The sequence below is a fragment of the Scaptodrosophila lebanonensis genome, unplaced genomic scaffold, assembly GCF_003285725.1.
Source record: "Scaptodrosophila lebanonensis strain 11010-0011.00,11010-0021.00 unplaced genomic scaffold, SlebRS2 tig00000001-arrow-pilon, whole genome shotgun sequence".
NCBI classification, from domain to species: Eukaryota; Metazoa; Arthropoda; class Insecta; order Diptera; family Drosophilidae; genus Scaptodrosophila; species Scaptodrosophila lebanonensis.
In genome coordinates, this window is record NW_022060529.1 from 3,923,483 (window position 1) to 3,947,191 (window position 23,709).

Here is a 23,709-nt window from a genome sequence, read left to right on the forward strand (position 1 = left end):
ACACCTTCATATAATGCAAGGAGAGTACTTTCAATGGCATTATTGTCAACGACGACATCGTGAGCGTCGCCAACATCATCATCACCATCACCATCATCATCATCATCATCATGAACATTGCCAACATCAGCTGGAGTTGATCCACAGCAATGCGCTACCAGGCAAACAAAGATTAAGTTGAGGCGGGTTTCTGGTGAGCTCTGCATCGCTATTCAGGCCACCTTTGAAAAGCAGCTGCCCCGCATTTTTATTTTCAATATTTCATCATTTGTGCTTTGGGCGTGGGGCTCAGTGTGCAGCTACAAAGGGATCCGGGCCTTAAACAACACAATCCTCCGCATAATAAGAAAAATGCAATAAAGACTTTAAAGAGGTTTCCGTCTAAAAATATCAAAGACAGCAGCAATTCAATTGCAGTAAAAAAAATCATAAATGAGGTCAATTAAGATTGTTTTTATGGCAATAAACTCCAGTCTTTCAGCAATATTGTGCTTTTTGCCCAAAAAGTAATAAACAATGGATAGATAACATAAAAAATAGTACTCATATTTTTTTAAGTTATTGAGAGGAAATACTTTTTAAAATTTATTCTTTTAAACCGCAGAATATGTCCTCAAGCTCTCACAAAAAGAATATAGAAGAATTAGTTTATTTGGTTTTTGTTAAATAATGGCTGCGGAATTTTTTAATATTCATTTTAATTTTTATATATATTTATAAAAAGAATTTTACTTATGCTTTTTAATTTAAAACAGCTGAAGGTCTATCTGTGTTCAAATGTTACATAATATGTGATAATACGTTGCGTATACGTAATGTGATACAGCTTCAGTCGCTTAGTTATACTTGTTTATTTCATAGGTGTTCGAACAAATCCGATCGTTCTGTGACATTAAAAAGATGATGACAGGTTCCGAATTAAGCCCGCACGAAAGCCCCGCTATATAACTATATAACGCTAGATAACTCCTCTGCTGATGTTAAGGCAGAGAATACGCTTCATTGTGAACGGACTATGGCTGATGAAAGAAAGGGCCAGTAGAAAATTGTTCCATACAAAATTCGGTACAGCTAGTAGTTAATCGGCCATCGGCAAACTCAGTCTTTGTGAACCTCTTCACTCGAAAAAGATGTCCATTGAATGTCGCCTTTTCAACTAATAAATCAAAATGCATTCACGCTGTGGATAATTGTATTTGGTGTGTGTACTAATATTACCTTGACCAGACTGAAATCTAGCATTTTTAACAGGGGCAGTGTGGTCCATAACCAGCTTTGTTGATGATTCATTGATTGCGAGGATAATGTGGTGGTTTTCTTTAATGAGGTAAGGCTAACTATTAAATTATCAATGCAATTACCAAAGGGAGTTACATTTATATTTGGCTAATCAAACTGATTCTTCGTTAGTCTGCGACTACGTTTGCGGTGGCAGTCACTTGGTAAACGAACGCTGTTCACTAGTGAGCTCTATTTATATTGTTGTATTTAGGTTTTTGAACTATTGCCGGACAGCAGACTAGTTCTTCAGGGTGTGTGCATTCGTAGTTCACCATTCCGAACTGCAGGGGAACTCTGTCAAACGCACACTCACGCACATGTGTTAATGACTCGACAGAAGGAGCAGCGTGGCATAAATCGGGGCGATAATTTGCATTGTTGTCGTTGTTGTAACTGGGATGTGCCTGCCTGTCAATGTGTGTTCGTTTGTATATCAGTGTATATATATATAGTACAGGGTATGTGAACGGCTGCCGTTTGCTGCGTGTGTTTATGTAACGATTTGTGCCAGTTTTTAATTTTTGTGAACCTCGCCACCACCCCCTCCTTACGCCTGGCATATCATTCAATTTATAAAACTTTTTCCCAACATTTTACGCGCAATTATGAGGCAAGTAAACAAAAACGTAATTACGGACGCTTTGTCACACGTTGACCCTAATGACATGGCGCTTAAGTAGTCAAATTTTTATAAGGCCATTAACATGAGTTCTAAGTATGTGACATTAATAACGTTGACGGATTCTTTAATTCAGAGGAAATATATCTTGAAATAAGGAAATTGTTATTAGCTTTTATTTTGTGAATCAAATCAGAAGTACACTCTCAAAAATTATGTCACAATGGCTCACAATTTAAATATTTTGCACACATTTGTAATTAAATTGTTTATAACAACGTTTAATTGAATCTTTTATTTTTAAACTAGAACATACAACACAGCCGATCTGAAATGCTTGTTTCTAATATTTTTATATTTAACTAGCATCATAATTATAAAATCGTTTACAGGAATGCGTCTTGAAAGTGTAATTCTATTTTGAACAACATTAAAGATGTGCAATCAAAACTTGCGATTATTCATGAATATAGCAAGATCTCTAGTCTATTTGTAGAAATCTTCTGAACATAGAGTTGGAATTTAAAAGTTACCGAACAAGCTTAAACAACTTAGTTTTTCGTACTTCTTATGATATTTATAATATCTGTAAAATATTAAATATACTTTTACAATTGAAAAATGATGGCTTTCTGCGGGATTTTACGAGAATACGGAACAATTTGTTGATAAGAATGAGAATGAGTTCATATTTTCGATAGCTGTATTTTGGCTAATATGGTGAGGCTTACGTGCCGCGCGACGACAACCTTCAAATCCTACTGACGACAACAATTTTGCCAAATTTTATATTCCTTTTGCCGATTTTACAACTTTTCTGGCGCCTGGCTTATGCCGAAACCCAAACCAACTGTGGCGCGCTTGGCGGCGCCAGGCAAGCAAATCCGAGCCCAGTCCTCGCCCATTGACGCACTTTTGCTTGTGCCTCATGCCTCATGCCTTGTGCCCGGCACCCTGTCCTTGAGCCCTGCGTGCCCCATTTTCCTTTCATTGGATTCGTCGCCAAAGTGGCGTTGCGTGCTGCCACGAAATGTTTGTTAAAAATTAATTGGGGTGGGAGCGAGCAGCAGTAAACTAAATAAAGTATATATGAATGTATGTGTATATATATTTATACTTATATATAGTGCGCGATGCGTATTAGCAAAAACCCAAAGACATTTCCATGCGCCACTGTGTGGTAGAGAGACATTTCGCGCAAAACAAAAATCATAAAAAGATTTATGGCGCTTTCAAGGCAACCACGCGGAGACAACGAGACGGCAGTGTCATCGAGAACGACAATGGAACAGAAACAACAGTAAGAACCAGATATAGCCGTAAAAGCAGCTCCATAAAGCTTCAAACTGCGTGCGAAAAGTGATTTGTATTGGCCAAGTAAGTAAGTCGGCGAAAGCAGCCCACAGCAATTGGCAGCGGGGGTTCAACTTGCTTTGAAAGTTGAAGGTAAGTTAAAACCTAAAACGACCTTAGACAGTTCATAAAGTTGGGCATTGATATACGACCTCAGTGATGATCGGTAGTGCAATGATATTTGTAAGGCAATAAGGCGTGCAAAACGTGTCCTTTCGAATACTTCAATAGAGGAATACATATAAAAGAAAATATATGAAAACTGGTGGGATGAGGCGAGCTAATTCCTACACACATTTAATCAATTGCTAGTGCAATATGTTTATGAGCATTTCAACAACCTTACAAACTCGTATTTCCGTGTCCTATACCCGAACTATGAAAGGGTACACTACAATTTCTAAGCTCCAAATGTATGTAAACATCATATATAGCCTTTCTATTTAAATTCACTAAATAAAATAGTATTGATTTTTAGGGAATAGAAGAGCCTACACTGCAAGAATGGGTTACATTTTCACGAAATATTGCGTATTACATACGATTTCAGAAGCCACATATTTCCTTTTCACCGCTCGCGATAAAAGTACTTATACCCGAATTATAGGTTGTCAAGTCCCAAAAATAGATAATGGATGCCCTTGAGAAATAATGATGCTTATTTTTAGTCGGATCTGCGCAAATATTTGATATAGAAGAAACTCCAAAAGTCAGCCCTTCATGTCCAGTTAAACAAAAGACTTTACGACAATGCACAATTCGAAAACGGAACTATCAGGCATTCTCATCTTCTTCCCATTGGGCTCGTTTTCGTTACGCCAAACAGTTTAAGATGACAACAAAAGAGGACTTGGTAGCCAGATTCAATTTTGTACCCTCTGCCAGAAGGGTCAAATGGGTATATTGGTCTTCAACAAACGTATGCAACAGGCATTCGATTTCAAATAGTGGATGCTTTTTAGTATATAAATATTCTCCATTAGGATTAAAGGAAAAGCCGATTTAGTTAGGCATTTAGGTTGATTTTAAAAATATAAGTCTTTCTACTTCTGATTTCATATTTTTTGTATTTTGAAATTTTTGTTTGCTTCTCCTATGCGCGCGGTTGCTTTTTCAGGCAGAGGGTATTCCTCTGCCAGGCTTGCTCGACTGCAAAATTCTTTCTCGTTTTCCTTCTGCACCTTTTTGTTCTGAATATAACGATTTTATTGTTTTAATGCATTTGCAATTTTGCGCTAAAGTTCTGAGGCACTGCAGCGTTTATGGGTGGGGGAGACAAGGCGCCCAGAAGGAGTGTTAGATGGGCGGGGCCAGCGAGTGCAAACTTTTGCAACTAGAGGCAGCCCGCTGCCTATTTTCATTGTGCAATTGGAAACTTTGTGTAACAATAAAATTTTGTTCCGTGCTAAAACGAAAAAATCAAAAGAATGGGACCAACTGAAGGCATCAGCGGCACAAAGGGCGTTTAACGATGGTGGAATGAGGGGATGTAGCCTAGTCAAGGGTATAGAGTAGTTGGCAAGTGTGGCGCATTTAACTTTCGGCAGCCACCGCGACTTCCGGCATTGTAAATTATAATGGTTTGGTCCTTTTTGCTCCAGAATTATTTTTTTTCCTAGAGCAGGAGCAGATGTCCAAAAACTACAGCAAGGCATTTAATTTATAAGCCTTGGCCGCCACGCGTTTAATTTATTAAGTTGTCTAGCGCTTTTAATTAGGGGGCAACTGGGCCGTTTCGTTTAGTTTGAACAATTCAACCAGCCAGCAATATACAAGTACAAGTTATTCTATCGGGCGACCAAGAATATAATATATTTCTCAGCAAATGGAAAGTTGCTGTTTTGAAACCACAATTTCAATGTTTATTTTAATGTCTATGTGTGCAGTACAGAGTTCAAGCAAAGGCATTCAAATTGTCTATATACTTATAGTTTTCAATAACATTGCGTTCGTATATATGTACATAGTATATTTTTGTTTTACGGCCTAAGTAGGCTACCAACGTGGTTCACTAAAGGCCTACTGCGACATGTTTGAGTACAATGGCACAAATTGAAGTTGTTAAGGCCATAATAATAAAAACTCAATTTGAAAAGATTTTAATGAACGTAAGATTTTGTTAGAAAGTAAAAACAGAATCTTCGTAAATACTTGCAAGAAAGTGAAAAAAAATATTAAAGGGTATTAAAGAGTTAGAGTAATCAATTGTCTACCGAAACTATGAAGCCGGTTGTCTCTATATTGTATATGGGAAAAGACTGTGTGACTTTCAGCAACTATTCGAAGCTGTGTCGAAAAATGTCTATACAATTATTACCATACAGACTGAAAGAACACCATCGTGTATTCCCTTAACCACTTCATACCTAAATATAAATATGTTTAATTATGTTCAATGTTTTCAAACATAAAGCCCATTGTACTTAGTAGAAATTACATTTTGCAATCGACTCCAGTAGGCCAGGTTGTTCGATTGTCAAGACCCCCAAAATAAGAATTGTTGTGTATTCATTCTCAATCCAGAGCTCGAGCTGAACGCATCGTAAACAGCAAAACGAAATAAATTTTACAAATATTTTTGGTGAGTAGAAATGGAAATAAAAATAAATTTCGGTGCCCACCCACTACTAACACTTCCTTCTCAGATTAAGTGAACTTAATACACTACAATCCAACATGTCTGACGCTCCAGCAGCAGCATCATCCACTACCAAGTCAGGAGCAGTGCAGTTCACACCAAATGCCTGGTTGACTGGAGTAGCAGTCGCTTTTTATTCGACTCGGGTCTTGTGGGCGAAGTTGCGCGAAATGGGCGTGATTCCGTCGCTGGGTAGAGGCAAGCAAGATGCCGGCATGGGCAAAAATGATGCACTGTCCCAAGATGCTGTTGAGGAGATGATTCAAGTGAGACTGTTGCCCGAGGCCGAAGGGCAGCACTTCCCTCTGGGCACTGTGGCCGTTGCGCCCCAGTGATGGAGCTCGGCGAATTTGCTGAGGATGTGGTGATGGGCTTCTGGCCGGAAGGGGGTCGATGCGCAAGACGATGTTTAAGAGCATTTTTCGTTTCACTTTTTGTTACAAAATTCTAGTCTGTTTTAATCACACGTTAAACACCAAATGTTTATGCTACGATGACAAGTGAATACAAGTTGAAAGAACAAAACTTAAATTATTGGATTTAAAAATTGGGGAGGTATTCATAGCAGGTACAGAAAAGAAAGATACAAGTATAGGAATAAGATTGGCTGAGACAATTTTAAATGTCAATTATGCAGACATCTCTCTATAGATTTATATCCAAACGTATCAAACAGGCAGAAGGAAGTATCTTCGGCACCATAAATATCGCCGAATTTATTTACCAAGTTTTCCATTCGCAGCCTGTTAATGCTTGTGTGGCCTTAAATAGATTCAAATAGATTCCGCAATTTGATAGTTTCTTTGGATTAAAACAACTGTTAAGGAAGTCGGGACTTTATATTTGCGAAATTGAAGCGAAATTTGGAAATTTTAATAGATTATTGTGTGATACTGTGTGATGAAAAATTAGATAGTATGAACAGGGTATACATTTATTTTCTTTTAGACGGGACTGATTTAGTCGCTGATTCGAAAAGGAGCAGACTTAGTTAGAACACTTCTTTCTTCTCTCAGCAAAGCTTTGTCTGGATTGGCTTTTATAAGGTAGTTGCTGGTATTTTGGAATTCGCTCAATACGCCCCAACCACTCATCAAGACCGTCCGTAGACTGGGCTTGTGGCACACATTTGCAAGTAATCGCATAATGGCAAACAAATTGCTCAAAAAGGTGTCACTTTGCATTTGACAAATGTTGCACAGGCAGGCTTACCATATACTTGTAGTATAGTATGAGCATGTTTCCCAATCGTCTCTTAATATATTTACCAACAGACAACAAGCAGAAAAAGAAGAAGAAACATAAATCGCGTTTATGTAGCGATGTGTAAACAAACGTGAGTGCACCAAGTGCAAATACGGCTTGGATGTGTCTTGGAAAAAAAAAGCAACTCGCCAACTTGTTAACTCGACAATGCTTGACCAGTTAACTGACCAGTACTTTGGATATTTGTGTGACCGGCGCGCGTAAATATTATGAATGTTTTTCTCAATCGATTTTCAGCGATTTGAAACACATTTCCGACTGGGTGATCGGAGCTGGTTTGCGATCTATCAATCCATCAATCAATGTGCGGATCGCTATTATGTCACGCAAATTGCAAACCGGTATATATGTTTGTGTGCTGATCATCAGCGTTCCCCGGCTTTGTTGATATTCCCAATTATGCATCTGACCAACAACGGGCTGGTGATGAAGTGAGAGCTCAGCCATCAACACGCAATAAAGTTGGCCAAGTTTATTACATGGACCAATGTGGGCTATCATCACAGGAATTCAAATATGTGCGCTATTATTTTTACTTAAAAGCTAAGGAATTTTAATCTGGTTAAATTATAGAAATAAAATGTTTAATAATTTAAGAATACATGCCTTTAAGCAACAGAGAGATACAAGAACGTTGCTATAGTTAAGTCAAGTAACAACAACGCTTATATCTTTATATCCTTAGTGTGCCGAGGATATAATAGATTGAAATTTCAATCTGCTTGAATAAGTTAGAAATAGCAAACAATTTCCAATTCCTCTTTAAGTCGGCGTATCTGATTTACCAATCTTTTTATGCATCGTTCTACATAAGTGTATTTTTTGCTGATTGTGCTTGGCACAGCTTTTTATATTGTTCGATGACTATTCGTGTTTTTAAAAAAAAAAGAATCAAAAAGAATCTATCGATCTATGGATAAGGGTTTGAAACAGAAGGCACCTTTAGCAAGATGAAAAAATTGGTAATTACAAATTATTTGAATCATATGCAGAAACGAATTGCTCTACGTAGAGAATATTTTGAGATATGAAACTTGTTCAGCAGACAACTTGGATTGTTTTGGAGACCATGAGCAAATGCAAATTTTAAGCAAAGAAATTAGTGGAAGATACTAGCACCGAGTAGTGAACATATTAAAATGCTAGGGCGTGATAGAAAAAGTATAGAGCGAGAGAGAGAGATCTGGATAATTTGACAGGAAGGTACTAACAACCATTTCAGCACCTGGAATATCGATGCTGCTTTCTTCGTTACCAAGAAAAAAGATGACGCTTGAAGTTAACGAAAATAATAGAAATATTTGTGTCCCCTTCCTAATTTGAATCAACAATTCTCAGTACTCAAGTCGCATTTAATTTATTTTATTTTATCCACAAAGAAACCTGTCGATGTAAAAGAAAATCAAAACAAAAATGAACCTATATTAAATAAAAATTAAAAAAGCCAATGATTGATATGATAAAGGAACAATATAACAAAATTAATCTACAATAAAATTGTTTAACATAAAGTTTGTTTTTGTTGTGCTTATTTTAATTATTATATCCAAGACTCAGTTAGCGGTATCTTGTAAAATAATGCTTATTTCCTATAAGGATGCGATTTGCTATTGTTCATATTTTGCAATTGTCGACGCTGTTGTATTAAAGATACCGACAATTTCACAATTGGCCGCAAAGCTCAAAAGGTAGCCGACGGCGGAAAAGTGATTTTGGTCTACTGGCCGACACGCATACCCTCACGTTTTCGCGTGGAAACCCATTTCTCAATAGCCGCTCAAATAGTTTTTGTTCGTTGCTTTTGAGCGAATTCGCGTTATGCACATATCGGTTTTCTTGGCGGCTTTTCCTCAACTTTTTCTTTTTATTTCATAACGCACTCTGGTTTCTGCTGCCATTCCGCTGCTCCACAATATGGCGCTTGTAATAAACGCGCTTTTGGCATAATTAGCGGGACACTCCACACTCATGAACGGGAGCAACGGTAGTGGGCACAATCGATAATTATGACGTTACGTTATGCGCTGTTATCGTCATCGGCTGCCACGTTAATATGCAGCTTGCAACCGCATCAAACAGGGGGCGTGTAGCAGTCGACGCAGCACAGTGGTCCAGAAACGAGAATCACTTACAAAATAAAGAATACTCTATCTAAAGCGAAAGTGAACAAAATTCTGCTCCGAAGTGCATTTTAAAAACTCAAACAGATACCACACTGTACTTGTATAAACTGTATAAGCCCGACTCCACAGTTCTTTTATTCCGGAGTTAGTTACAATTTCTTCTTGCAATGAAATAATAAACTTGAAATTATAATTGAAATTGTTTAGATATGATGTACAAGCGTTTTTATCGATGACAAAATGGTGCTATTCTTTACAATCTATAGAAATACAAGAAACGAGCATTATGCTCTTCTCAATTCTCCATTCTCCAATTTTCCATTCGCTTCTAAATCGTAGAATCATTGCATCTGTAGTGCTTAGTCTAACATTTTTCAGAAACAATAACCAATACACATTTTTTGTTGCATTATTCGGCTAGGATTACGTTTCTGATCCACTGTACGACTCGACGTCTGCGCTTTCATGTAATATTTGCTCGCAATAATTGCACAATGCCACAGCAAGTTTGTTGTTGCTGTTGATTTCGTTGCGGCTGTGGCTGCATGTTGCAATAACAGTTTGCTTTCGCTTTCAAACTCATAAGCCAGGTACGTAGTATTTCTTTGCCATTTTGTGGAATGCGTTCGACGTCGGTGACGGGCTGATTTTAATTGTGAGTCATTTGTGAGTGCACCCCACATATAGACATATAGACATATATACATGCGACATGGCGGATGCTATCGGGCCAAGTTTGGTCAGGTAGCTGGGCATGTTGTCTAGGCACTATCATTGTCATTAAAGAAACAAATTGTCAGGAAATAGTCGTTCCGATGATGGGTTTTTAAGTGACATACACTTGTATATACGATATATGCCATACACTATTAGGAAGGCGTGTTGTGCAGCAGCCTATTTGGTTTTATTAAATTTGTTAAAAGGACCATTTCTTGATGATGGCATTTTCCAATGGAATCTGAACTAAAAACACAACAAAACAAATTGATATATGGTTTTTGGTAGTCAGTTCGGCAAAAGTTATAAAATGGCATCTTTTTTGGAATATTTCAAGCCTCAAAACTGAACCACATTCAAAAAATAAGATTCATAAAAACCACAAATGAAATGAACGAAGAAAACTTCTCTAACACCTTAAAATCTATAAATAAATTCTTGATCATCATATGACATATTTAATTTAATTTTACCAAGAAATGGTGCAATTAACGCTCACTTACTTAACGAAGTTCTACTTGTACTTTTTATATAGAAAGCCTTCTACTTCTTAATTAGAAACGGATTTGTTATTCAATATTCTTATCTTTGCAGCATATATAGCTTTAAACAAGCTGCCTTCCTTAGTGGAAGCAACCATTTTGCGTTACTTTGGCGTGAAATGTTGTCGATGGTTATCTAACTTTTAACTTCCACATAAATCATGGTACGGTTGGTATATGGCTATAAATGTTATGGCTTGCAATAATGACTTGCATATCATTCGCAAGACGTGTGCGTTTTAATGTTTATGCAGTGCTTTTTGCTAGTTCATCAGTCGGAGTATGGCCGGTTTTATAGCCTCCACAGCTTCACAGGCCGCCCTGTGTTAAGACGTCGTTAAGTTGCGTTTTGTAATATCATTATTTCTGAATTTGTGGCCAACGCGTGTTCCTTATTTCAAACGCATAACAATTAAAGACTGCAAATGTTATATTTCGAAACAATTGCATTTTGTTGCTTTGCGTATCCTTCATATCAGCTTCAATATCTGTAAACGAGCTTGTTTGTGGTTATTGGGAAAATGACGAAAGCCAATTGTTTTTTTAATTTTTGCCACACTTAACATTTTCAGATAAAATACAACATAAAATTTGGCACTCAATTGAGGATCACTGAAGAAAGTGTAAACTTGAAAATAATAATACGAATCTTTGTCTGTCATTTGAATTACTTCTCCATAAATCAGTAGAGTCATTTCTGCTTTAAACTTTAAGCTTCTTAAAATGGGTTAGTTTAATTGAGGAGCGTGGCTTTAGTTGCCTTGAATACAATTTTTGAGCAATATTGAAGTACTTTGCATTTAACGAGCCACAAAAAGTCAATTTGTATCTTTCTAAAAAGTCTTCTTAATATTATAATGCAAGTACTCGTATGTTTAAAGTCGAATAACTAATATACAGTGGAGAAATTGTAGCAGCAACTGAAAATGAACAGCAATCATATGCCCGTAAAAATCGCAAAAAACAAAACAAACAACATTGGGAACAACTTTGCTGTTGGCGCTGGCGCTGGCTCTGCTGTTGATGTTGCAACAATTTTTGTTTATTTGCGCGCACTGGAAATCATCATTAAATAAATTGCCCATAATTATCACAAAAGACTCTTGTGGCGCACAAACGAATGTGCTGGCCATTTGTTTTGGCCCGTCAACATTTTGACTAATATCGCACATTGCGTATACGCCCCCGCTGCCAACCACACCAACATACACGTACTTGTACACACAAGCCCAATACAAACTCGCCACTTGCAGCAAAAAGTTGCAGTTTTTCCCGCTTGGTCAACGCGCACAAATTGCCAAGTTTTCTTTTGTTGTTGCTGACGGGCTATTTTCAAATTTTTGCAAATTTCATATTTGTTATTGTTGGGTTTCGTGGATTTTCGTTTGCAGTATAGTAACGTTAAGTGGGCGGCGTTTTCGTGTAATTTTCATCAAATTTTGCATGATTCGTATTTGATAAATGCATAATAATGATCAGCCGACTTGGCTGCTATTTACTTCCTGGTCTTGACTGACTCTGGCCATAGTCATTTTTTAAAGCAGCGTCGACTTAATTGTGCGGTTAAGTGACAGGCGGTGCGACGGCGCTGTCCAATCAATCCTAATATAATTATAGCTCTTGAATGGCTGATGAGCTAAAAATAATGGAAAAGGAGTTGATGGCACACACTTAATCTGGCATTTCATTGTACTTGTATTCATTGCAGAGCTGTGTCGAAAGTGAAATCTGGGTGCGGCGGTTGATGAAATCACAATCAGTGGGCGTGGAATGCCAATAAATGACTAGGCGTTTTCTAGCCAAGGCGAGGCGCTTGTGCAATGGCCAGGCAATTCTTTTGCATGTTTCATAATGTTTGTGATACCACAAGAAATTACTTGAAACAAAAATGCCCAAAAGGTCAATTGTCAATTGTTTAAGTAAATGTTACACTTGCTTACATTTTCAGTTAACAAATGTATGTATGTATCTCGAACTTTGGATTAAGAAACAATAAATACATATTAGAATTATTTGAATGGCTTTAGCGACCTTTCTAATGCATTTCTTTTGTTGTACACTTGCACAGTTGAGATAATGGTGGATTATGATTTTTTGTGTACAGCCATTGCTTTCTCAGCAGCCTGCGAGTAATTGCTTAACCATCTATGATTCATGGCCAAGTAATTGGATACGAACATTTTTAGTGAAATGGCTTCAAAATTGAATGACTAGTTACTGAGAAGATACATAGATTTTCTTATCTTTCTTGCAAGAAATAATTTAAGTCAAAAGTTTCTTGGGGGCACTTTTCGCAGATTGTTCCTATGTCATAATGGCTCTATTAATACTTTGATGGATCTATGAGTATATACCCAGCTGGCTTAGCATAAAAGTTCTCATTTTTTATTTTTTATATTGTTTATGCTCATCATACAAGTATCCTCCCCAGTCTGTTACATACATCAATATAGAATGTATTGAGATTGCCTTTTTAACGTTCGGGTACAGGTTACATAGAATCATCCGCCACTGAAACTGTTTTCACTCCATTTTCGTATTTGCAATTCCAATTTTTGGCAACCAAACACCATATCGGCAGACTTAAGAACGACTAGCGCTAAACAATAGGGTCTTTCTATACAAGTACAAGTGTGTGGTGTTGTTTTGCTTGTTGGCAACAAATTGAACATTTTCATTAGGATTTCTTTTCGGTGCTGCCAGCAAATACTATAACTATAGCCAAACCAGTCGGCACCGAGCTTGAAAGTTCAATAAAGAGCTTTGGTTATTTAGTTGGCTTCACACACACATGGGCAGGCGCTGAGTCTGAGTGCGCAGCACATTCAATTGTAATGCCCAGGAGAGTGATTCAATTGAATTTGTTTGTTTTAGTTTATGGTTCATTTATTTGCAAAAACGAATGAATAACAAGCTCACGTTGGCCACACACTCTCTCTCACACACACACACACAGGCATATATATGTACATACACATACAGGGTAACAACCCAATTGGAAATGCAAGCGGCTTTAACACAAAGCGCTGGGATTTCCTTGCGGGCAGCGCCTTCGACTCCACCATCGCTCGTGTCCACCCACGCATGTGTGTGTGTCTGTGTGTGTGTGAGCGCATATAATTTGAACTTTGTCGATCTTCCGGTCAAATGTTGTACTTGTAGAAGTAACTGCGCGCGTGTGTGTGTGGGTGTGTGTGTGTGTGTGTGGGTGTGCGCGTGTACATCCACATACGCGTATGTGGCTAAGTGTGTGTTTGTGAGTGTGCGCTTAGAAATGTGGCATTGTTCAGGTGCAGAGTCAAGTATTTCTCATACAAATTCAAGGTGTACTCTGGTGGTTCGCCTCCAGTATGTACATCTGTCTGTACGTACTGTTTGTTTGCATGTGTATATGTGTGTGTGTGTGTGTGTGTGTGTGAGTATGAAAAGTTTGCTCGGCTGCCTTGAAACTTTTGGCGCACTGAAATATTTGCCCAGGGGAGCGCTTAAGATTTCATTGTGTAAATTTACTGCGGCATTTGATTGGGGGTGGGAGTGGGTGTGGGTGTGGGTGTGGGTATGGGTAGGGTAGGGGAGGAACCGGTGGGGATGATGCCTGTCTCTCATACTCGTAAAGCTGCATACAAATATACACTATACGGTAAAAATGGAATGAAGGAATATTCAAATCGCGGGCTGCTTAAAAATGAACAACAAATGAAATTCCCATCGGCAAGACTATTTAATGTCCCTCTGCAACACGTGGCGTATGCACAACTTGCACGTCTTGAGGCTCTTCAGTGCTCCACTGTCTTCATCGCCATTGCCATCACCATCACCAGGGCCAACCCCGTCAACATAATCGTCTTCTACAGCCAAAGTTTTAGCAGTTCAGTCTGCTGCATTGCGCCCACTGCGCTCCCAGACACGCACCTGCTCATGCCTTGTTAGGGTTTTGTCTTGATTTCCTCCTTTGTTTTCCTTAGTCTGCCGACATTGCTCTTGCCGCACACGGGCACACGGGCACACGGGCACATGGGCAACATTTAATGCCATGTTTGTAAGTTTCTAGACGACGCCAACATGTTACTCGAAATGTGCCTCTGATTCCTTCCGGTCCTGCAACTTTTGCCATTTTCGCACTTGGGTCGCGTTACTGCCAGCCTTTGTTTGGTTCGTCTTCAAATTTTCCCGATGTGCATTAGCTTCACGGCACTTAAAGTTTTGACTCGCCATTTCCAGATTTCTTTCACTTGAAGCTGACCGTAGAAAGCAGAAAACCTCGAGGCACCCATTACAACATTACTCTACTTATTCAGATTTAAAAATAACTTTTCACGCCTGATTCTCCTTAATTAATAATACTAGTAGTTACAATCAAGACCAATCACTACGATTGGGGGATAAATTCTATTGAGTGCTCAGATTCCTGTTGCAAGCTAGAATGGAATCTGAAATAGTTCCACATCTTCGTCTGTCTATAAGTCTGGCCATCAATGAATGAGACGTTGCATGCATCGCCGTGTAACATCTTTCAGTGTTCGACATTCTGCCAGCTATTAGGGAGCTGCTCCCCACAAACACGCAACACACATACTCTTAAGAACAAGAACACTGGCTTGGCCAAGTTGAAGTGCGTCAGAAGATGTTGCCATATAAAACAAACTTTGCACATTTGCCGCATTATGACAAACTGCAGCGGCAGCGGCAGCGACAGCGGCAGACAAACGAACAAACAAACCCCAATTCACAACTCTGCAACATTTTCGTGCCAACCGCAAGATCCGACTATAAAATGAAAAAAGAAACTGTTTTCACTTGACTGACTTTTTGGCTGCGCCATGCAATTTTCACACTTAAGTGGAGTAATTTGCTGCCACAACGAGGCGGACTTGAATTGGCTGCGCTTTGGGCCCGGCCAATCGAAAGTTGAGTAAGTCCGTCGCATTCGCCAGCACAGTCCGCCACAGTGTAACATTTGAAAACATTGAATGGCTAAAAGCAACAAAACGATTCCCCAGATAGCTTGTACTATATTATGCATGAATTGCACAAATTGTGACAACAACTCTCTTTCTCATTCATTAACAGAGGGAGTTACTTCTTTATGGTTCTTTATTCAAGACCCACACTGCTCCTCCTTCGTAACAAGTTTTCGATATTAACGTCCATCTCGCAGGACATTCACCCCTCCTGAATTTCGTCGAGCAAAGTGATTCAGATTAAATTGTATTATAATTTCAAGAATTGTATTCCTGCTTTTGATCCCTGCCTGGGCTGCCTTGCAACGTAAGCTTTCCCTTCTTAGCTGCTATTATCCTACAATGATTTGGCCTATTTTTTCAGTAATTCCATTCTGCGTACACCTCTTAGGAAAACATTTCTAAGGCGTATATTTACACAAATTTTAACAAAGCTAAATGGACCACTGCAGTGATTAAACAGTGCACTGTTTTATTAGCACGTTCGAGGAATATTAAATGTTAGGGCTGTGCCAACAATTTGTATAAAACCCACAAAACAGTCTGACAGTAATCTTCTCCAAATTCTTGCACTTGGAACCCTCCGAAACAAACACAAGATGCTCAGAGTATTGTATTGTGCTAAAATATTGAAAGCTTCAAATGAAGTAAATGGACTCCATTTATTATTATTATTTAAAATGTGAAAAGGCTGTCTGAAATATTAGTCATTGCAATTGTATTTCAAAATATGCGAACAGCCAGCCCTTCAATAGCGTTCAATATAATGCGAATTCCACATTTCCAAATTATCAGAGCAAAAATGTTCTGCACATTTGAAATGAACTATAGAACAATTGTGATTTAATTCGAGCAAATGCACTCCATTTTTGTCCGCGTAGTACATCGAAGCAACACACTGTGCCACATCGTTGCATGCTGAGTGATTGTTCAACTCTCAATCGGTGGACACTCAGACGCAGAGGCGGACGAGGACGCGGACGGAGACTCAGACTGAGACGCGCACATGACATAATGATTATTGAACATTGAGTGGAGTGTGGCGAACATTTGTTATAGCATTTGGTACGCAGTTTACCGTCGCCGTTGGTGATAATGGTTTCCTTGTTTTCCTTGTTGTGGCAGCACGAAGGCCGGGCCTATTAAAGTCGCGTCGCAACCTTTTATTAACAAGACCATGTTTTGAATGCAACGGATGGTTGCGACAAGTGTCAGCGGCTGCATTGACGCTGATTGGTGTTGATGGTCCCCACAAAAATAGAGTTTGTCAATTTCGATAAAAGTGCGTTTTAAAATCCTCTTACATAATGCCAGATGTGATTTACACAAATTATTTTGTAATACGCCTTGGCATCTTGCCGACTATCGTTTTTGGGCCGGCAGCTTTGGCTTGCAACAACACAACGTGCCTCAACACTCGACGGTCTCCTCCATCTCACTTGCCAACCCTCCTTTGACTCACTCTCCCATGCATCGGAATGCCCTGAACCGGTCCTGAGCCGTAAGTCAAACAAATCAGTCGTGCCAGAAGATTAATGGCGGCATTATTGTGTCGCTTCCATAGTCATCGCCATAACCATCATTGGCAACTTCATCATTTGGATCCTCCTACTAGTGGTGCTGGTCATCATTGAGGGCACGTAACCCGCTCCAGAAGCGTCCTCGTCGTCGTCATTGAACAGACAAAATCGCCCTGACTAGGGGAGCCTCACATTCTCCCCTCTTCGCCTCTCAACACCACCAACTTGCATGCAATTTTTCTTGCAGTAAATAATTTTTCATGCCATCTGTCCATGTTACGTCTGGCTGTCTGGCTGTCTGGCTATCTGGCTGTCCGTCTGCAGTCCGCCTGTAGTCCTCCTGGTTGCTGTCTGTCGTATTATAGTCCAGTTTGTTTTACTGCTAGTGGCCCAGGCTGCCTATGCATTGGGTCTGGTGTACATTTGGGATTATAAACTCTTTAAAGGGCCAATCACTTGAGCTGTACGTGAGCCCTTTTTTGAGGAAATATCTATGCACAGTGAATCAATTTAATAAAAGTTGCAAGCCACCGACTCCAATATCTAATGCTAATGTTCTAAAACACTTGCCTATCTTTAGATAGATCTCTTAGTAATCAGTCATTTGACTAATAATGTTATGTGCCCGTACACAAACATACTTAGATTTCTTTGAAATTATTAATACATTTTCAAAGGGAAATTTGCGACCCGAAATTGCTTTTTCGATTTCAATTTTCTTGTATTTTTGTATGAAAATATACATTTATACTATATGCTCCTTGTATGTATATTTATAGCCGAAAAAGAACATAATTGTATGTTGCTGGGTTGGTTAGAGCGCCTGTTTCACAGACAATCACCCATTCATTGAGTGGCATTTGAAATAGGTATTCATGAATTTGTTTATATTATTGTTTACATATATTGAGTTCATTTCTGAAGTTGAATTTGTGAAAGAAATTGATATTTTAAAATTGTATCTTACTAAAATATTAATACTTAGAAAGGGGAGAACTGGGCACACATTTGCCTACTGTGCCCCTGGTTGCTGGGCATCAACTACTTTTTGGGGCTTTATCCTTAGAACTGCTGCATATCTTGGTAGACGACTATGCAAATTTGTCAAGTCTATTGAGCTGCGTTTCTAGCTGGGCACAAGATGCCTGCCAAAATTCAACGAGGACACACATTTTTCATACCCATGGTGCTGTAAGGCTCCACCAGTCTTCACTTCCTCCTCCCGCAACGTCCTGAAATGCTGCAAAACTTTGCTATGGCTAAGGACATTTAATTAAATTCCTTTGCACCTTTAGTGCTGCGCTAAAAATTCCAACAGCAGGACTTCCCGGCAGCTTTCATGCCGCCAGTTGACTGCTGGCTAAGGACTGCAAGCATATTTCGCATGGCAGCAATAACAAATTAATCTTTGCGGTTTTGTGTTCCGCAAACTCCGCGACAGGTTTTCGGTCTCGGATCGGGCTCCCGACACGGAAGTGTAGCCTTAACTGCTGGCAAAACGGCTGCCACCATAGCCACGACCGTAAGCCGAACAAATGAGGCATTTGATTGTGAAACTAGCGCAGTAAAAGTTGGTAACAAAATGTAACGGTGCACCTCATCGTCATGTGCATATCGGCAGGGACTGAAAAAGGAGCTAGAGAAGGACATTGATGATAAGGCTTCACTTTTCTTCATCTGTAATCAATGCCTTGGGAAAGGAACAATCAAGATTGGATCCCATTTCAAAATTGATGGAGTCCTTAATGCATAACTGTTATTTGGATCATTCTTACTTTAATTTTGGTATTTTTCTTTATGTTTTTTAATAAATTTAGAAAAGTGTTCATCCAAATAAATGGCTTCAGTCTGCAACTGATGAAAAAGTAGAATAAATGCTGGAAGCATTTTTCCATGTTCAACCGATATTTTTTGTTAAAGTGACAAAAATAATACAATGCTCGCCACGAACGTACTCGTATGCAAATCAACTCACGCTCACATCTCTAACATGAGCGTATACTAGAGCCGTTTATTTTTAGGCTCTATTCAATCAAGCGCTGAATTATGTTGACGAGGCACGCACACCAATTCCTCCTGGCAGTCAAATTGCGAGTAAGTCTGTGTGTGTGAGTGCGTGTGTGTGTGTGTGTGTAGGTATGTTGCATACTTCTGGTTATACTCGTACGACATCAACAGGAGTGTTTTCAATTTACGTTTTTCCAGCCTGAAGTGCCTGTCTGTCTACCCCGCTTAACAACACCCGCTCACATGTGCTGGCACTTCGTCTTCAATTTCGCAAATGCGCTTCAGCCAAGCCACGTAAGCGGAAGGAAGTGCATAACAAAGCGTTTCTCATTAGCACAACAAGGAAGAGTGTGGCGGGGCTTTTCACGAAGAAATATAGTTCAAAGGCCAACGTCACAGTTGACTTGACGGTGATTCGTCTCTTGCCGCCGAGCGTGGTTGGCGGTCTTTTCGCTGTTTAATCGATCAAATTTTTTATATAGTACTATACTTGTATAATGGCATTTGTTCGATTTCTGCGCAACTGTATTTGTTGCACTTTGGCTCTGAATAGTTATCGCTAATTTAGTGCAAGTAGAATGAAATATATATTACTATGCATAAATATTCCTCGAGTTTCATGCGGAGGGTTCATACGACTATTTATATATTTATTTATTTGACCTGCGGCTTAAAAATCATACTTCTTACCGTAGTCTGATTGTATGAACAGAATGCATATTGGGAGAATAAGAATGGTGATTATCTTGTGGAGTTATTGGTGATTGGGTTTTAAGATAATAAGTTTAGGAACGATACGAACTCATTCCGCATTCGAAGACTTAATATCAGGCAGTTGCCAGTTCTGCTTTTTTATTTGTCCAGTTCCCTGTTTAATTAATTATGAATTCATATTTCCTTAAAATCTTTGAGCCAGACAGCTCAAAAACTCCAGATGGCATATGGAAACAGGAAAAACAGCAAAGAGACAATCGATTGCCAATACCATTTTTACAATCGAGCAATGTTTTCAGTTACTTTGCACGCATCGAAGTAGAGACAACAATGCTTGTCCTTAAGCCACTTGGCGTCTATTGTCCTTTGGGGCAATCAATCCGCGTAAATGGCTGCAGGGCTAAATCAAACCGATTTTCGCACGATGGTAAGTAAACGTAAAAGGAAACAGTAGCTAATCGTGGAGAAAGACACACTGCGCCAGAATGTGTGCTTTGTAGAAAATGTTATTTTCTTTTGCCACAATCTGTTAAAAATGGGAAATTTTTCGAAAATAAGTTGCAAAATCTGCTCAGCAAATGCCAAGATGTACAAAATTGTGCATGTAAAGTTGTTGTAATTGGGCATTGTGCACACACACGAGGGCTGGCTAACAAATACTCGGCCTAAATACCTTTTCAACGATCTTCAAAATGTTCCGATTGCTATCAAAATGTCTTGACCGTGTGTTTTCGTTTAAAAAAAAGTGAATATCGCGTCGTCAATAGATTCTTATTTTGAAATGATAAATTCCTACAAGTATATCTCAATCGGAGAGTTTGCTCCTGAGTAGGCATTCGGTGCATGATTGAGAAAGTTTCAAGGGTATCATAAAGATTTAATAATTGTCTAATATATGAGATATCTGAAATAACGATTAAAGACCTTAAAAAAGGAAGAGAAATCGGAATCAACTAAAAATATGAAAATTTATCAAATAAAAGGTATTGTTTTGGGTTCGAGAAACGTTAAAGAACCCGGCCGGGTGATTTGATATGGATTTGAAGCAAAAACGAAAATAAATTCCTTTTACCAATAGAGTGCTCTCTCTCTGATTTCCCTGATTGTGTCGTCTGATCTAAGCTTGTAAAATGGATCGCTGGAAGGATATGCCAATCAAATGAAGCAGTGAAATGTGGCTTTTCCTACCTTGACCGATTATTTAACAGCCAACCCCCTGTCCATGTGGCAGACTTAAACTATTTAATTATGTACGTGCAACAACACTTGCCCATGTTTTAGAAACACAACTCGACCAAAACTTTGTTGTCTGAAGCGCTTGGCCAAAGCTAAGTGCGCTGCTTACTGTTAAAAGTTGCTGGCCTAGAGTCGTACGGATCTAAGAAGCATACCTACAAACATATATGTTTAGTACATATGTATACGTACTAACAAGGCTTCCTCCCAAAGGACCTCCTAGGCATGCAAGCGAGCAAATGCGATTTGTTTGGTCATCAAATGCGCCTCGTTATTCCAAAATTCGGAACTACTCGAAATAATTTCTACAAATTTTCAGGCAAACGAGGCAGACGATATACAAGTAACTACAAAACAACCATCAAACAAGAATGAACGAAAGAAGTAATACAAGAATAATTTAGACAACATATGCTATAATGTCATGGGTGATAGAGTTCCAATTCCAAATTGGTTTGAAGCTGAACTGAATATTAAAGATTAATTGTTTCTGGAGGTCTATTTAGTTGGTGTTGCAGGCTGGAAGTCATGGTTGGTTTAATATTTGAGTAATAAATCAAAGTTGTTTAAGAATTGACGAATAATTGAATACATTTTTAAGTTTCGTAAACTAATCAGCATTATTAAGTTTTAAATATATATCGAGCAAAAATAAAATAGTTTTCTACTCAACTATTTATCTGTCGCAGCACTTTTGTATCTCAAATTAAGTTTTAATTTTCAAATCCTTACAATCGCATGTAATAAAGTTGAAATTTAATTCGATAAAGATTGATTAAAGGAATTAAGCTCTTTCTACAAGTATGTCCGTAAAATGATCGAATTTGTTTTTTTTCTAGGTAGCCTGAATATGCCTTGATATTGTCAATACTTGAAACTGGTTCAAGGTCTTAACTCGCAATTAATTGTTGTAAACGTTAGATTAATAATGTGCCGATCAGCGCGGTACTGAATCCAAACTCCCAGTACTTACAAGTATTAATACATGCTTAATATAAGTATGTAGTATTCAGTTACGATTACCATTCACAAATCACATAGCCCTATTTTTGTCGGCTGGCTAATAGGGTGGCAATATAACTGGTTGCAGTCAGCATCGTTGCTGCACGTGCATTAAAAGTTTGGTGGCAAAGTTGAGCTGGTACCGGCAAATCGGAAGTGGTATTAGCGGAGAGTGTCACGCACACAGCTGAACCGAACCATGCCGAAATATCCAACACCAACAGTAACAGTAATAGCAACAGCAACAGCAACAGGAACAGGAACGGCACCAGCAAAGGCAATCGACTCCACGCAAGTGGCATGGCTGATGTAGTTTAATTATGTAGAAATCGAGACACGCACTTTGCTGCCACCGTAGCTGCCACCATGGCCACTGTTGGTGTGCGGGAGGGCACTAAATTGACACGCCCACTTGTCGTTGTACGCCCCCACAGCTGACTCTGCTGGCTTTAGCAGTGAACCAACGAATGCAGCAAACAACAATTATGCGGCTGTCTATGTCTAGAAAAAGATGTGCGTACTTGGCGGCATGTAACTACTTACTAGTTCAGATTCTTTACCTCCCTGACTATTTTAAAGTCATTTAACATATATGATTTGTTCAGAGAGGAGCGACGTGATCTCTGTTGGCTTCAAGAAATATGTATTTTGGTTTAGAAAAACCAAATAAACATTGTTGATCTATATTCAGCAAAGTATTTAAAAGGTATTCAAAAATATTATTTTATTTGTTCGCTCTTGAATGAAGTAATTGATTATTTCGGATCAATCTATTTCAATTCTTAAACAGAAATGCCTCTCAATTTTGAGTCGAATTCCGTTGTTAAAATATCCACCTATCACTAGTGATTATATTGTATATGAGCTTGGAAGTTTTGATTGATCCCTGTCCCTCAACCAATAGCGAGAATACAAGTACATTACTGCTGGTCTGGTACTTGGTATAGGAGTCCCTACTCGCCTAACCGACTGTCCCAATTACCTGTTACCATTATACCAAACACCATAGTTTTCCAGATCCTTATTGAAACCAGATCCTGGTTGTGCAAACGCACAGCGCCGCAGTGCATGCATGTGTATGTGTATGTGTATATGTGTGTGGGAGTGTTGGTGTGCGTGCGATTATAAATTCTCTTGCATGTCAGTGGTTTTCTTAGTTAGAGGCATAGCTCGTTCGCTGCTACAGTGCCTGGCTACCTGTGTGGCTTCCATCCAGGTGAAATAAATGTCTAGAATTGCATTAGGCTGCCATATCGGGGCTCAGCTTCTTGTCTATATATATATATATATATATATGTATGTACGTATGTCTGTGCCGGAGTCGGTGTCGGTAATGTGCTACCCTTTTGCCGTTTAGTCTAACTCTTTAGTGGAAGGAAGTGCAGTCTGCATGACTGGAAGAGGATTTCGGTTTTTCATAATTTTCACGTGCAACGCACCTTAAGGGGAAAAAGGTAAACTACAAGCAAAAGTAAAAGCAACTTTGGGCAAGCGTGGCATAAATTTTAATAAACACAAAGTCAGCGAGAGCTAAGTCAGGATTTTAAAAATGTATATTTTATTTTTTTGGTAGCTCTGTCAGTTTGTACGAGTGTTAAAAACAGTGGGGGACGGTCGTTTATATCAATTAACCGGTGTCTGTGTAGCAGAAGGTTGGCTTCTGCCTTAAATATTAAGTGAGAAGAGTATGCATTTTAATTGATTTATTTGTGACTTTTTACTTGCACGCG

General features: G+C 38.9%; 2 protein-coding genes across 2 annotated transcripts in view; one reads left to right on the plus strand and one right to left on the minus strand.

Moving 5' to 3' along the window:
• Positions 1-23,709, minus strand: part of LOC115633923 (muscleblind-like protein 1) — a 242,529-nt gene that overhangs the window by 198,770 nt on the left and 20,050 nt on the right. The gene's annotated exons all lie outside the window — the stretch shown is intronic.
• On the plus strand, positions 5,745-6,422 carry LOC115633928. The gene is made up of 2 exons (XM_030531445.1): positions 5,745-5,834; positions 5,899-6,422. Exon 2 carries the CDS (start codon positions 5,930-5,932, stop codon positions 6,224-6,226), a length of 297 nt encoding a protein of 98 aa, XP_030387305.1. The 5' UTR covers positions 5,745-5,834; positions 5,899-5,929; the 3' UTR covers positions 6,227-6,422.